Raw genomic sequence first — 16,279 nt, 5'->3', positions numbered from 1 at the left:
TTGTATTTTTTCCATTTTCATAACATACCTTAGACACTGTTGGAAGTCTGTTTGAAAGGTCTCCTGGAATCCTGCTGCAAAACCTACTTGTTTTATTTGTTTTGAAATTCTAAACAGTAAATTCTGCCTTTCTGTCTCTTCAGAGTTAACTATTCATGCTTTTGTGGAGACTGTAACTTCCCAATTTACATACAGAGAGATAGATAAATACAGTAATGTTCATAAATTTAAAATATCTTGAAAATTATTGAAGTCACTGTAAAAAAAAAGAAGCACCCTTTAAGCTTTAAATTACTCAATAAGCTGTATCACTTGTTTTTTTATTTGTGCAACAAGCTAAAATATAGAGTTGTGTTGCATGTTGTTACTGAAAGTATTACTTGCATTTATTGAGATGTGAGAGCCTTTAATTGGTTCCAAGTCTTTAATTTGCTCCTGCTTGCCAGCATTATTCTTTCAATGCAATTGGCAGTGTTGCTTTTAGATTATTAATTCATAACAATGCATACTTATTATTTTAAAAAGATAACACCAAAGAAACCCAAACAGTAACACACCTGTCTTCATATTCTTAGAAGCACGGACTAGATTTTAAATTTAGATTGACCTGTTTTTCATGAGATTGATTTGACTGGATAGTGATGTAATACATAACTCATTAGCTTGAGTGCAAAGTGCGACACTGGAGTTATTAATGCTTGCATTATTCTGGTTTAGTCATTGTTAAAGTAAATCTTTATTATGTGGACAGATGGATGGGGGAGTGATGAACTTCTTAATGAAGAAAAGTAACTTTAATTGGAGATAACAACTAGGAGTCCAGATCATATTCCCCCATTTTCCTGTCAATTCTTGCTTTAGTATATTAAAAAACATGGATGCTGATGATTTCTTGTTCTCAATATGTATCTGTTCTCTATTTCGTTCCCTTCTGAAAACAGAAGCAGTATCTGGTTTTTTTATATTTGTCTGTCTGTTCAGTCAAATAGGAAACTTTTAAGTCTCCTTTCCATCAATTCTCTTTTTCCCAGGCCATGTGGTCATCCAACAGATCTGTTCCCTACTGCTTCAGTTCTGATTCTGTAGATGATCAGAACTTAGATAACTTCCATAGAATTCAAATGGTTATAACTACCTCATTTATTGCTACTAAGCAATAAATGTATGACAAGAAATTCTTCTTGAAATGGGATATTCCACCACTATGAAATTGAGGACATCCAGTTTTTTTGTAATAGTGGGCTGTAACCAAGGACAGGATATACAAACCAGCCAGGCACTGGTATGCCCTAATGGGATAATTTAAAAGCATTACATTAAAGCTTCTTTTCATGCAATTCTGCTTGTTGGAAAACAATTTCACATTAGTTAAATGGTGTTTCACTGGTCGTTTGCAAAGGACACTCCTGCTGAGGAGGAAAGACACCCTACTGCCAGGAGGAGGAAGAGCAGTGGTTATGTTCTTCTTCGACTTTTTGATGGGCAATTGGATTACTAAAGTAACATGCACTTTCTGTGGATTGGTTGTTTCATGTTCTAAAACATGCAGACTTAAAATTAGAGTATTTTTCATTATCATAGTTACAAACCAAGTCAAAGTCTCCATAGCTTAGCCAATTTCATTGGACTGGGCTGATGAGCAGAACTATGCTTGAAAGGAACCACCACAAGGTATTTTTTGACAAAATACAAATAACTCAGGCTTTTCTGGCTTCCAAATCCATACGAAAAGTTTTTTTATGTGCACTCAGAACAGAGGATGTGCATTGTGTTGGAATTAAATTTTTAGAGCTTATTAGTCTCCTCAGTGTATCTGTGCAATACCTCCAGGTAGGAGAACTCCTATTATGCAGTGGTGGCTTTTGTAACCTTTATTTCCTCCTCTCCATTGCCATAATTTTGTTACTCTGTAGTCTGACAGCCACTATTCCAGCCATTCCAGCAGCAATACACTCTCCAGCAATGCCTCCAGTGCTCACAGCGATGAGAAATGGTATGACAGTGGAGAGCGCACGGAATCGGATCTGAACAGCTACAACTACCTTCAAGGGACTTCAGCTGATAGTGGCATAGACACCACTTCCTACGGACCCAGCCATGGCAGCACTGCCTCCCTGGGAGCGGCGACATCTCCCCGGACAGGGCTGACCAAGGAGAAGGTGGCACCGCTGTGGCACAGCTCCAGCGAAGTGGTCTCCATTGCAGACAGGACATTAGAAAAGGACAGCCACATGGACCGGAAAGCTGAATCTTCACTCAGCCTGGATATTCACAGCAAGAGTCAGCCAGCCTCCAACCCTCTCACAAGGGAGAACAGTGCTTACAGTCTAAGTGATGCTGTCTCACATACAAGGTAGTTTTCACCTCTTGTATGATTGGCTCCCCCACACTCATTTTCCCATTCTCACTCCCTAACCTATCAAAAGTGAGAAATGAATGTTGAAGAGAGGGTGTTCTACTTACGTTAATCAATATTTTGAAAAATTTCACTGTGCAGAATGCTTGAAAATTAAGACCGCCTTAAGTCTTCACATCTGCTCCTGCTTATAGTATTAAAAGTCTTTAAGAGCATATTCTGTACTAAACTGCTGCTCCTAAACTATCCGTAAGACAGACATGTCTGATGTATTTATGGGGAATATCTTGCAACAACTGCAGTTCATGTGTGGATCAGAAAGGAGATCAGTCCATGTTATTAATGAACAGTTTGATATGGGGTTCATTTTTAGTCTTGCAAGTACCCATTTTAGATGTTTTGCATTTTTGCCCCTGGTCTTTGTTTAGAAATCTGCTCGCAGTTGGTATGATCAATACTGAGAGCAAGTTGCTTGGGAGTGCTAGCATGTAGATCTTAGTCTCATTCTGCTGCAAGCTTGTGGGTATGACACATTACAGTCACCTTCCCTCTCCCCTCAGTTTTGCCACCTGTAAAATTGGCAATATCAAGTATGTGTGTAATGTGCTTGAACACCTCAAATGGAAGATACCCACTTTACAAGTCAATCAGTGCTGCTAGAAGCAGAAAATGTTTTAGACCATTTTCCTAACCCATTTTCCAAGAAGTATTCAGTGTACTTTTGAAAAATATTCCTACTCTGACATACTAGCAACAAGGAAAAAAAACATAGGTCTTTCAGGGAAAGATGTGGGATCATCATAGTTTGTTGGCCTTGTGGAGCCTGACTGTTGCATTTTTATTCTTAAGGCACATCTGTTTTGAGAGTGTAGCTAAAATACCTGCAGACTGAAAGTCCAAAGCAATTTCTGATAATTGTCTCGAACAAAGCTACTGTGCAAGACTAGATGTTTATGAGAACAGTTCGCTAACTCCTCATACAGTAGTTGTAAATAAGGAGTTGTCATAGAGACTGCAGTGGTCTCCATGTACTTCGTTATGGTGATTCTGACTTAAGTAATCCATTAATGGTGGTCCCACTGTGGTTTACTGCATCTCTTCATTGGCCATTTTTGGCACCAAAGCTCACACTCGGTTGATAGAAATCCCACCCAAGGTGTTTGAGGCTGGTGTGTTTCCAGTAGCTGTGCATGCATGAAGGACTTGAGCAAGTCTGGAGAAAATATTCTGCAGAGGGACTTACTTAGACTCCTGGCATATTAGCATATTACCCTTTCTTGAAGATAAAAAGTCTATGTAATGGTTGTCTACATTGTTACACCTTTTATTCTATGATAAGTATGTGTATGTGCATTTTTTAACATAGAGTAGAATTTACCATGTGTCCTGCAGTACTTGTCTGAATGTAACTGGCAATGACATTAAATGTTGAGATTCTTACACAAAATGCTGATTGCAATAAAGTCAGCAGCATTTTCATCTGGAAGGATTTTTTCTGAAGCGACTTAATCCTGGAAAATGTATGTAACTCTTGGAAGCTTTATCGTGAAGCCTAATGGAATGGCATCTTTGTACATCTGAGGTTCTGGTTTCTCCTTTGAGCACCAAATAGGGTTAGTTCAGTAGAAAAACTGAGAAAATTTTATAGAAAGCAACACTTACCAGGGCAGGCACACCCTGACAGCTCTCATCTTCCATGGATATACTTTGCAACTTGACTGCAAACTGAAGTCTAGGTTGTTGTCTCATTTTTTATTGTATTATAACATTGTGTCTCCAGTTGGCTTGGATTAATTGGTACAGTGTTTCTCTGATGGTATTGGAATTGCTCTCTCCTTGTAATTTTGGGGCTGTCACTGAAATTTCCAGATAAAGGTTTCCTGGCCTTTATTCTGGAGAAAACAGTTGAGGTTTCTTTTTGCCAAGTTTCATTTAAAACTCAGATGTTAATAATGCAACTCTTCACAACAAGGAGTAGTAGCAGTTTATAGAACACATGGGGCATGATACTTGAGAAATGCAGCAATGCTTGCACATACATCATTTCTTGTGGTGGATTAAAACCAGACTTACTCATGTTCCTTCTTTATTATTTCTTATTTTTGAAGACCAGAGCATCTGTTTGATGCCTCACAATAAAACAAAGGCATAGTCTGGGATAAAATGCTTTAATTTTGTTTCCTGTGGCATCTTCAGTTGGTGGTTGCACACGGAACAGCAGTAGAACCCTGGGTCATCCAGCAGTTTGCTCCCAACTCTCTCATTGCTTCCTCTGTGGAGGCACAACAGCTTGGAAGTGGAGGCTGGTTAAACTGGCACTTCCAAAAGACAAGCACAGAATATGGAGATTATTATGAAGATGCCTGCTTCAAGAAGGTGAAGGAGGGGAGACAAAAGAAAGGTTCTGAACAGGCTACTTTTCATGAGAAATGAACAGCTTAATTGGTGTGTTTCTCTATCAGTTTCTAAATTGCTATCCTTTGTTGCTTCTCACTTTTTTATCTTTTGCCTGTAGATGCCATAATGTCTGTAATGTCTTTAAAGTTGGGTTTCTGAGCAAGAAGAAAAGGAATATGGCCCTAAAAAGTTCTCTGTGACAAAAGAAAAGAAAATAACTACAAATTAGAGTGTTTGTGTCTGTAGAAGACAAGAGTGATAATTACTGCTCAGATCATTTAATGGTGCATAAAAGAACTTGTACCTGAGAACTGGTGGCAAAATGTAAATTATAGTGATTAACTTTTACAGCAGAGCTTCTGGCTGGGTTTTATTTTTCTTTTCCACCCCCATTCCCTAAGTCCTTCCTGATGATTGTGCAGATTTCTCATAGCATCCCAGGAGAACTGCATTATGTAGGCCAGTAATTATACAGAATCATTATAGCTGAATGTCATTAAATGAAGCAGTATGTGCTGATGGCATGAATTCCTTACAAAAAAATTAAATCAAACTTTCATTTCTACCTAAGCTACACAGTTTCTTATCATCTTCTTACCAAAATTAAAAGGGTAGTTTTGACTATTTGTAATCAAGTACATTTTTCATTACTTCTGATAATTTTAAGATTATTATTTATTGTAGAGTGCTTTTATGAATGGCTCATCTGTACTTTTTGCAGACAGTCTTGTAGTATTTGAATGTTTTCATAATTCAGTCCTTGGTGTCTCAATAATTGAGCTGGGAGATAGGGGACCAATAGTGACTGTGTCCTGAGAAAGAGGACTGAGTCTCTTCCAGATAAAAACTAAGCTGGTCTAGGTATCTGTTACAGTATGATGAATTCTCTGCATGCTTCCTGGTGTCAAATGTTCTAATAACATCCCATCACTACCATAGTGCTCCAGCTCTGATTTAGTTTTCCTAGAGTTTATCCAAAGTGTTTTGCTCTCCAAATATGCTCTCACTTAACAAGTGTGTCTCTTTGCCTGTCAGTATCGTGTTGGCCTGCCTGTGTGCACCGGTAGGGTGAAAAGCTTGAGTCGTAGTCACAGTTCTGTGTGTAGTCCCGAAGCAGAATATCCTCCCAAAAATACTCTATTGTAAAAACCACAGCTCAAAATATGCAATTTACCTTAAAGAAAACCTTATTTATAACTGTATGCTAATTTCACTTGCATTTACCAGGCCACTCTTGGCATCTATTATAAGATGCATATTATAATAAATATTCAAGTAATAATACTTAAAATGCACAATATGTATTTATAGCATCTTATGCAATAAATATTATATATCCATCTGCATCTTATATAAATTTTATGTCAAGCATAATTAATATCAGTTCTTACTGTTTCCCCAGTAACATTGAAGAGCAACACCATTAGCCTGTCTAGGAGCTGTTACTGGTTTTAATTAACAAACTGTTTTCTCACAATTAACGCTTCCTTGAGCAATAGCTAATGGGTTAAAGAATTCTAAATGTGGCCAGAGATTCCTTTCTCCTTTTTTCCTACACTGAAGCAAAAAGACTTTTCTACTTCTTGAGTGTGTTTAGAAGGGGTAAAAATGGCAGTTTATGCTGTGGTAGTGATACCTCACAGATGGACTGGTTTAACTCAGCATGTGTAGGAGATTTTTTTCTGTATTGGAAGAGACAAAGGGGGAATGAAGAAAAATTTACTGCCTATTCCCCTAGCTCCTTATCTTCTCTGCTTTCTTGCTATAAATTATGCTTACTTGTATCTGTTACAAATATGAAGGTTGTGCTGTGCGGCACCAAATATATGGGATGGCTGGACAGGAAAATTATCTTCCTGTATTTTCTCAATCTGCTGTCTTTTGTATAGGCCTTTCAAATGTACAGATGGAGGGAAGGAAGAAATATAATTCTATAATACAAAATCTGTATTACTGTAATTGGATTTGTGTGCATGTGGAGAGGTGCATCTTGCCCCTGATGTGATGCCCCTGGGCTTGCAGCAGACAGTAGAAGGCTACAGTCCACCCAAGCTCTTCATCAAACTCACAGCACTTGGCTGCTGGGAATCTTTGTGTTTAAATTGAGCCACATGAAAATGAAACATATTTCAGGGTGATTCTTTAGACTCCCATATGTTGTCAATGAAGAGAGAGAAGAAACTCCAAAGCATTAATTCTCCCTGCATATCTGAGATACCTAATTTAAGACAAGCAGAATCACCTCCTTAGGATATATCTTCATTGACTGCAGCAGGAGCCAGACAAGTGGCATAGATTAGGTAACTGACTGCTTGAGACTAAATGTAGGTGGTATTGTTTTCCCAGGTGGCAACACAAATTTAACCTTAAATTCTTTGTTCTGTTTCAGTAAAAGGGATAGATGTGAAAATGCATTGTTTTATTAAGTTATGGAAAGATTGAAGAATTTTCTGCTAAGCTAAGGAAGAGAAGATTATTCAGTGACTTTATTTAGCCTTCCAGCTAATTCTTATTTCTCAGTCAGAAACTGTTCTTTACCATGGGGCCATCTGTTTCAAGTTCCTTCACTGCGGTGTTGGATACAGGGATGAAAATGTGGATAAGTTATGTAGAGAGCTGGTAGAAAACTGGTCTCCAGATATATAATGCTATTTCAGCATTAAAGCTAGATGTAACATTTTCCTGTTATTGTGCTTATAAATGACTGACCTTTTAAGGTTATTATAGTAAATATTGTCTAAGGCCTAGCACTCCTGATAGGAAGCAAGTTCCATCAGAGTATCTTCCATCTAAAGCCCCTCTCCTTCTCCCATCAATAAGCTGCAATTGGTCATCCCAGCTCCGTTTTCTATCTTGACGAATAGTGATATCTGTTAGACACCTGCTCTAACTTCTCAATCTAAGTTTTTGGGTTTTTTTCCTTACAAATGCTACATAACTGCATTTCAGGTGAAATTCAGAAAGCCCTATTTTCAAAGCTGTATGGGTTTCTTCTTTAGTTTGTTGTGGGGTCTTAAAGAGATGTTTCTTGTTGCTTAAGTTCCTTCAAAATATGTTTTCTTTAAAAGGCAGGAATTCCAACAAGAGTTTGGACTTCGGTTCTTTTTTGCTAACTCAGCTAAAATCTCATGTATTACTTTTAAGCTGCCTAATGACAATGAACCGTAGATTTCCCCTTTTGTGAAGGGTGGTTATATTGTATCCTTAGAGGTTGCTTGCAAAATTTTTCTGTTACTTATGTGAGATATTTTTAATGAAACATTGGTGGAAGGCCCTTAAGAAGAGCAAACTGGTTTTGCTACTCTGTCCGCTATTGATAAGAATAACATCTTCTGCCTAGAGTTCTGCTTAAAAATCAGTTAAACAAGACCCATCTATGCACATTTGAGGCAATTTTTGTCTTTCTTATGTTCTTTTCCTAGTACCATGAGCTCACGACACTCTGCCAGCCCTGTTGTTTTCACCAGTGCCAGAAGCTCACCTAAAGAAGAGCTTCATTCTGCCACTTCTCCCCAGCTCGCACCTTCTTTCTCCTCCTCCTCTTCCTCCTCATCTGGTCCTAGGACATTCTACCCTCGCCAGGGTGCTACTAGCAAGTATCTGATCGGATGGAAAAAGCCAGAGGGGACAATAAACTCAGTGGGGTTTATGGATTCAAGAAAGTAAGACTGTTTTTTTGTTCTCTTGTTTGATCATTTGCTGTAATTGTAAAAGAAACATTTTGATCTTTGACAGTTCTCTGTAGAGAAGAGCTCAAGACTATTTAATACAATGCTTCATTTTCTGTAGAACTTAATCTCTAATCTAGTCTTCTGGACTAGGGTTTAAATATTTGATAGTTGGCTAATCTCATTCCCTGTTAACTTGTAAAAGTTGGGGGTTTTATCATTTCTAGAAAGCTCTATGGATTTCAGTCCTATTAAAGCTTATCTTTTCTCGGGACTTCTTAAAGGTGACTCAAAATGCTATTTGAGCAAATATTAAAAATCCTCTTATTGTAGAGCCTGAGTTTTCCTTAAACCTCTCATCCGTGTAGTAGTACCATGCATGCCGTGCATTAACTCTGGCATTCCACGTTGCCTTGTTAAGATTGCTGCCAGTATCCAGTCTAACTGTCTTAAAGCTTAAAGCAAGGCAAGATAGCTCAGCATTACAATATTCAAGCATCTCTTTTGGAAGAGAAATTGAGAAAACAACTTACTAGTGAAAATATTGTTAAGTATGACTCAAAAAGCAAGTAGTTCAGAAAGCCTATTTCAAAGTAATTTATTCAAACCTTCTTGACTGTTACTGAGTCAGGCACAGTATCCCTAGATGATACCAATAACTGGCTGTCAGAAGGAAATGGTGAAACTTTATGATAACTACATTATAAAAAGCCAGTTGAAATATTAAAGAAACTTGGTGATACGCTGCTTTCTGAAGACATATTTTTTTAGCTTTGTACAGAATGCACCTTATTTTAATGGATTCAGCCCATTATTGGGAAAATGTATTACATTAACCTTTGAATTATTTTAATGTATTGCTAGTTGATGTTTTTAAACAAGGTTAGTGCTTCCACAGGCATCCACTAAGGTGAGTCTCTGCTGTAGTAGTGAATCTTCTCCCATCCTCTGTGCCCTCTACGTAGTTTTTTTCTTTTGAGGGTGCTATAATTCTTGTTTCATTCATGCCTCCTGCCCCAGGGCTTTGAGACCTGAATGTGTCTGTTCCATTTCATTTAAGACGTCACCAGAGTGATGGCAATGAAATGGCCCACCCTCGGCTGCGGGCATCGGCAAGAGACCTGCGAGCATCCCCAAAACGAGCATCCAAATCCACTGTCGAAGAAGAGCTGAAGAAATTGATAGATCTTGATAGTCCAACGCCTGAATCCCAGAAGAATTTTAAGGTATGTTAAAGAGAGAGAGACAGAATCTTTTCTATTCTCACCCATAACAGGAAAATAAAATGCAAGGCATTCCCTGAATTCTCATCATGGACAGAAAATAATCTGTTCGTAACTGATTGCTGGAGAAATACATTTGGTGAAAAGTTTCATTATTACAGTCTCTGCAGTATTATTACAAGTTTGTGTGCAGGTTTAAAGAGACTAATATGCCAAATTGCGAAGAACATTTAGTACTGCTGGGTTATGGAAAATCCTGTAGCGTTGTCTTACATATTTTAACTGTTCTTCTCTGCTTGCACCGCTAGACAGTGACATACTAACAGTATTGAAACTCCCTGCAAAAAGCACATTTTTATACCTCACTAATCCTGTTATCAAAAATGATCCCTAAACTTAAACAGATATTTTGCAGAATAGTTAGAAACATTTCCTGATGTGTTTCAAAATACACTGAATAACGTGTAAGTGCATATATTAATTTTTAGAATCCTTAATTTGGAAGAGAATGTCTTGATTTCTAGTCTCCATGTAAAGCCAGTGCTCGTCATCCAGAGCCCAAATTGTTTCCACAGCAACCATGCAGGAGAGAGAGCTGTAACTTCTTTTTTTGCTAGTAAAAACCTGAAGTGGCTTATTAAATCTTGTAAGTGTGGGTTCCATACACAGATTATTTAAGATGTTGCTTAGAAGGCCTGAGATAAGAAAACCTTGTCATTGGCAAGATACCTTTTTCTTAGGTTTGTGGTAGTTCTGCGGGGGATTGGGACATGGGTGATGCAAACACCTCCTGTTGGTTGTTTAGAGCAAGAGAATTGTTCTCATTCCAAGATATCTTCCTAGGTTTGCTGGTTTTCTGCTTTGGGGTTAATGAATCAGTTCTTACCCTGGTCTTTATTTCCTGGTTGCACTTTTGATAAATTTCAGCAAGTTAACAATGTTCTGTCACACCGATAAATGGCACCTTTTCCATTTTAAAAGTAACTTAATTTTGCCCACTTGTATGACTTAGAGTTCATCTTGCAGAAGAAGTCTTACAGCACAAAATTTTTTGACACTTTAAAAGGAAAAAAAAAAAAGAAAAATAATGATAATGGCCTGCATTAGTTCACTGCACCAAAAATCCTCCTCCTTTCTGTCTGTTGCCTGACAAAGGCTTTGTTTGCCAGTAGAATTTGTTCTAGGCTGTGATTTTGTGTGTCTTGTACATCTTTGTATTATCTTCCCGGCCTTTCTTATCTCCTTACCTACTATTTGCGCACTGTATCTTCTCAGACAAGTAACTTTTTCTCTTTCCCCTGCTCTGGTACCAGAACTTCTCATAAGCAAAAAAAAAAAGGCAGTTCAGTCTTCCATATGCCTTAGTAACAACTGTGTACCAGAAGTTGTAATTTCTGTAGCGTTAATGGTATATGCAGGTTCATAATGTGATGGGCAAGTCCTGAAGGAGGCAACACAGAGGGGAGGATTTGATAATAGAAAACTGGCATGAGAAATGGAAAGTTGGCTTCTTTATTTCCTTATCTTCTGATGATAGCTGGGCTTTGGAAGTAATCTTAATAATACTGATTCTTAATCATAGAACAAACATGTCCAGCAATGTTCTCATATTAAAATTTGTAAGAGGTGAGGGGATTGGCAGGTTGTCTTCCTGTGTACAGTACCAACAGTCACTCTTCCATGCTCTTCTCCCATCTTGTAGTGTGGGATTTTGATCACAGGAATAGAATATTGTCTGTTAAACATGGTTTTTCTTCTCCCTGAGAGGACTATTTTTATGTGCAAATATGCAACTCTGTTTTTAATTGCTCCTTCTGGAAAACCCATTTTCTCCTTTTTTTGGTTTAAACTCTCTTACAGAGCAAATGAGGCTCTGTAAAAATTTCTCCACGAAAGCCTTTGGACCAAATTTCAACCAAACTGTAAAGAAATATTATGCCTTAAAGATAGCTATGTTGCTACAGATTTCATGAAAATCAGAGTCTCTACTGGTGGGAATGGTCATGATAGCAGCTCTCTGGCACTAGCCTGGAGTGTAACTCCAGGCTACCCCAGCATTGCCTTCTCCTTTGTGGAGCATGGAGGAAGCTGGGATGATTGTGGGGGTAGGACAAGTTCTCCCTATTCATGGGACCATTTACTTACTTTTGATGCAAATACTTCTGGAGACCCACAGCAGTAGTGAGTGTTCGTAGTTGTTCAGTAATAGGAGACTTCTAATCAGCTGGCATTTTCTGGTGCTCTGCCTGCAGGAAGGCAGCCTCCCGCAGGCAATGGGAAAACTCTGGTTTGTGCAGCATTCAGGCTCTTTCTGTATCCGTTTCTCTGCTACACTGTCAGCTCTGGAATCAGCAAGGGCTGCCTGGGATTTCCACTTTAGGAGAAATTTGAAGGCTGTTCAGAAGTTAGAATGTGAGATAGGCAAAAAAAAGAGCTCTCTCTATATATATGTTACCTAGTTACAATCTCCTTAAAAGCTAATTCCTTTAGTTTTTTCTCCTGTCCACTCTGAAAAAATGCTATGTTAATACTTGGTTTCTTATTTAAAAAAAGGTTTTAAAAGTTATTTCAAAAGCTTCTTTATTGATGATTTTTTTCTCATTTCTTTTTATTTGTGTTTATAAATGTATAGTCACACACTCTGTCCTGTCAGTCTCCCTTTCCCAGCACTCCTACCACAAGGCGTGCCTTGCAAAGGACTTTGTCAGATGAGAGTATTTACAGTGGTCAAAGGGACCACTTCTTCACCTCACGGGCCTCGCTCTTGGACCAAGCCATGCCAAATGATGTACTATTCACCAGCACCTACCCTTCTCTCCCAAAATCGCTGCCGTTACGGAGACCATCCTATACTTTGGGAATGAAATCACTACATGGTAAGTGTATTTCCCATTTTTCGACTTTGTGAGGAATCCTTTTGGAATCATCTTGGGGTGAAATGTTTGTTACAGCAATTAGTAGTTCCATCTTGGTTTTGCTCAAATTAGGAGAGTCCAGTCACATGACTGAAAATATAAAATTTATATTTTTTTTTCCCTCACTTCAGTGAGTGCAAAATGGCATGATTGCTCCTGCATTTGCCTTGTGGAGGGAGCACAGAAATTTGCCTCATTGGCTGCAAGTTTCTGCCATTTCTTCCAAGAGTCACCTAGATCAGTTGGACCAATGGACAAATAATGTATGCCTGGTTATTCACCAGAGAGAACTTCAGGTGTCAGTTCCTGTAATGTGGGATTTTGGGAACAAATTGTGATTAGGAAAATAATGTTACAGAAGTGGATAAATGCTAGTGGATATTTGGATACACAGCTACAGCAGATACAGCTTTTATTGCACCAGTTGTTTTTAGATTCATTTCCTTACCCTATCTATTTTACAGCACTTGAATTACTTATTTTAGTCACACAGCTAACTGGAAAAAGTTATTTGTAAAGTGCTGTCAAGAAGACACTCAGCTTTTCCCCATTAGTTTACTGAAAAGTCTCAGTATGATTATTTGATGGGTTGTGTGTTGCTGCATGTGAATGTCTCAGTTAGTGAGAAAGGGAATTTTCACAGGTTCCCACTGTACTTTAGAACTGAGTTTGTTTTCCAGAGATAGAGGTAGATCTCAGGGTAGGATTGTGCAATATTTTCTGAAGTACATGTCTACACTGATTTATTCATGTTTTAGTATGTTTCAAGAGGAAAATGCAAGGCTATCAATAGATTCAACTCACTATAGTGGGCCCTAAGCACAGTCTGTATTTAGCTACACAGGCTGCATTTGACAGTGAAGGCTGATCAAGAAATCTATTTTAAATTCTTTTCATCTGACTGTGATCACCAGACATCAGTTTTCAGTGTTGAACCTGACATTTTCTTGAGCTGTTGTGTCTGTATAACGTGTTTCTTGCATAAGAGGAAACGGAGCTCTCTTCATTTCTGTTTTTTATATGCACTAAAATAACTTCACAGACTTGGTTGTACTTGTAACTGGATGGAGGATTTGGCTTCTGAGGGCTTGGGGTCAGAAGATTAGTGATGCCATCTGAGTACAAGTGGGAAGCAGCACTTGGTCTCTTTTCATTGAAATGCCTGTATTTTCCGAAAAGAAAACTACTAAAACCTTCTTTGGCTGTCATGTTCTCTTCCACACCAAACTGATAACTCCTCCTAGCACATAGCCTTTCTACCTTTGTCAACAAAACAAGATTTTCCATTTTCTTCAAAATGTAGGGCCTGCATGATAAAAGGACCAGCTATTTGAGTGGCACACAAATTGTCTTCCCACATACACTTTGCTGAGGAAAGGATTAAGTAAGCTAGATATTGAGTAGCACAAGTATTTGTTGGCTTCCAGTTATTCAAAATTCTTTAAATTCAAAGATTCCAGAGTACATCCATTTTTTCTAAAGAGGGAAAATGGTGAGATAAAAATGCTCATATTTACTCATCCGCCTTAACAATCCAACTCACATTTTAAGACAGGTAGCTTTTCAAATAGTTAGGTTTTAATCTAATTCTGTGTATCTTTTCACTAATTGGAAATATTTTCATGTTAACAACTTGCAAAATAACTTTGAGAGCTAAGAACCAAATCCTCAGTGTTAATACTGAACCAAAATTACATTTACAAAAAGTAAATACGCACGGACACACACACCAAAAAAAAAAAATCAAGATTTCTGAGCAAAGAAGTGAATGCAGTGTAGCTTTTCTGGTCACTATTCCCCAGGCAGCAGTATGATTTAGCTGAAGTTCTTACAAAGTTAATTTAGTTAGTGAAGTTATATAGTTTAACTAGACTGTCCAGGGGGGAAAAAAAAAAAAAAGGAGGGGAAATAAACAACACAACTCATGGCATTTTGGGATTGTATCCTGCCTGTCACAATGTCTGTTCTCTCTGATCCAAGCAGATTCTTCACTATAATCTTCTCAGCAGCCTCCTTCCAGGTGCCCATTCCATCTTCTCACCCCTACATCTCTCTGTTCTAATATTACCTACAAGGTTTTCAAAACTTTTCTGATAGAGGGCATGAGAAAGGAAGCTGTTGCTGCATCTGAGCTCATACATGTGACCAGGCATTGCCCATTTTTTGATTGTCCAGCCAGTAAACTGAAATAAAGTCGATAATTCTTGTTTGACAGTTTAGTCTTGCCCTAATTAGTGATAAAAGTCTGTGTTTCACTTTTGTTGTTCTAATCTGCACAAAAATGATAAGGATTTTGTATCCTGCTTTCAAGCTTGCCAATGTTTTTTTTTCCATAATGAGCCATGCACCAGCTTACAGGTGGGTGTGGCTATTTTTTACTAATCATCTGGAGGTTTCACTAAACTGCTGAGAGATGTGCAGTGCTCTGAAAGTAATATTAAGGTTTTCTTGTTCTGATTTGTCTTGGTAGATTTAAGTCGGCTCCCATTGGTTTACAAGGTTGTAAAGAGAAAGGAAAAAAACCCCATGGTTTTGTTGCTTTGTTTTGGGTTTTTTACAGAAGCAAATAGGTTCCAGGGCTTGTAGAAGCCCCAGCAAGAGGCAGAGCCCTCTAAAGTATCTTCAGCTTGTGCAGAGGCAGAGGCAATACTCTTCTTGGGTAGAAGAGTATTGCTCCCAGCTCCAGTGTTGAGGAGTCAGAGCTTGACTTTTGAAGTGCTCAGCTGCAAAGATTCAGGCAGGTTAGAAAGGAGCCAAATGTTCTGGTTTTAGAACACTGCTTTGTAAAGGGCTGTATCTGGTCAACTGCAGTTGATCAAACATTCTTCTGAATTTTGGTTACAAAGTGCTGTGCCAGAAAAGTTAAGAATAGGGTATGCAATAGTATTAAGAAAGGAATTTTGGGGTGTTTTTATGGAGTTTGTAATCTATTCTGCATCGCTCCAGGAGAGTTTTCTGCCTCAGACAGCTCCCTCACAGATATCCAGGAGCAAAGACGGCAGCCCATGCCAGACCCTGGTCTTATGCCATTGCCTGATTCTGCCTCTGATCTGGACTGGTCAAACTTGGTAGATGCTGCCAAAGCTTTTGAAGGTAAGTTTTCAGAATATAACACTTAGGAAGCTGGTCTTTGTGCATGTTTCTTTAAGGACTGTGGGGTTTGTGGTTGGTTGGGTTTATTTTAATCCTGATTTTTGTTTCTGTTGTTCTTAATTCTCTACTTAGTCTGACTCTTAAGCTCATTTAAAATACCAAGTTAAGTGTTAAGAGCCTGAAACTTTGTATGTAATACTCTGATACCATTTCTTCATACTGGAATTCCTCAGTGCTATGGTTTGGCCAAATCTTTGTGAAACTGGTCACTTCTCATTTCATGTGAAGCAGTTGAAGATATCACAGCTGGTGTAGGAAAGGTATCCAGCACAGAAGTGCAAAAACAAAGTTATATAGTAGGGAAAAAGCATGCTAATGATTGCTTACTGCACTAGCAAGAAGTATGTGTAGTGCAGCTGAGGTTTGCTACCAAGATAATTTGGAAAATAGGCCTTGTTGGTATATACTTTTTCATTGCCTTCTTGCCTCTGCATACCCCAAAGACATAGATTTGCATGTAAGTGTTGTTTCATCCTATGGTATTTTCCATCTCTATGACACTTAGTAAACTGAAGAGAACTGTAAACTGCCTAGATACATTTGAACTTAAAATTAAATGCAGTTTAG

The 16,279-nt window shown here is 38.3% G+C and overlaps 1 protein-coding gene across 3 annotated transcripts in view; it reads left to right on the top strand.

Annotated features, from left to right (window-relative positions):
- SIPA1L1 (signal induced proliferation associated 1 like 1) overlaps positions 1 to 16,279 on the top strand; it is a 206,724-nt gene that overhangs the window by 185,304 nt on the left and 5,141 nt on the right. For all 3 annotated transcript variants that reach the window (XM_082283512.1, XM_082283513.1, XM_082283511.1), the window contains 5 exons: positions 1,914 to 2,353; positions 8,176 to 8,415; positions 9,482 to 9,647; positions 12,277 to 12,520; positions 15,506 to 15,652. In XM_082283512.1, the coding sequence (XP_082139638.1) occupies positions 1,914 to 2,353; positions 8,176 to 8,415; positions 9,482 to 9,647; positions 12,277 to 12,520; positions 15,506 to 15,652 (1,237 nt within the window). The remainder of the gene's footprint in view (positions 1 to 1,913; positions 2,354 to 8,175; positions 8,416 to 9,481; positions 9,648 to 12,276; positions 12,521 to 15,505; positions 15,653 to 16,279) is intronic.

This window comes from Coloeus monedula (assembly GCF_965178545.1).
Source record: "Coloeus monedula genome assembly, chromosome: 6".
In the NCBI taxonomy this organism is placed as follows: Eukaryota; Metazoa; Chordata; class Aves; order Passeriformes; family Corvidae; genus Coloeus; species Coloeus monedula.
The sequence above is the reverse complement of the archived record's forward strand: the minus strand, read 5'-3'. Positions and strand labels throughout refer to the sequence as shown.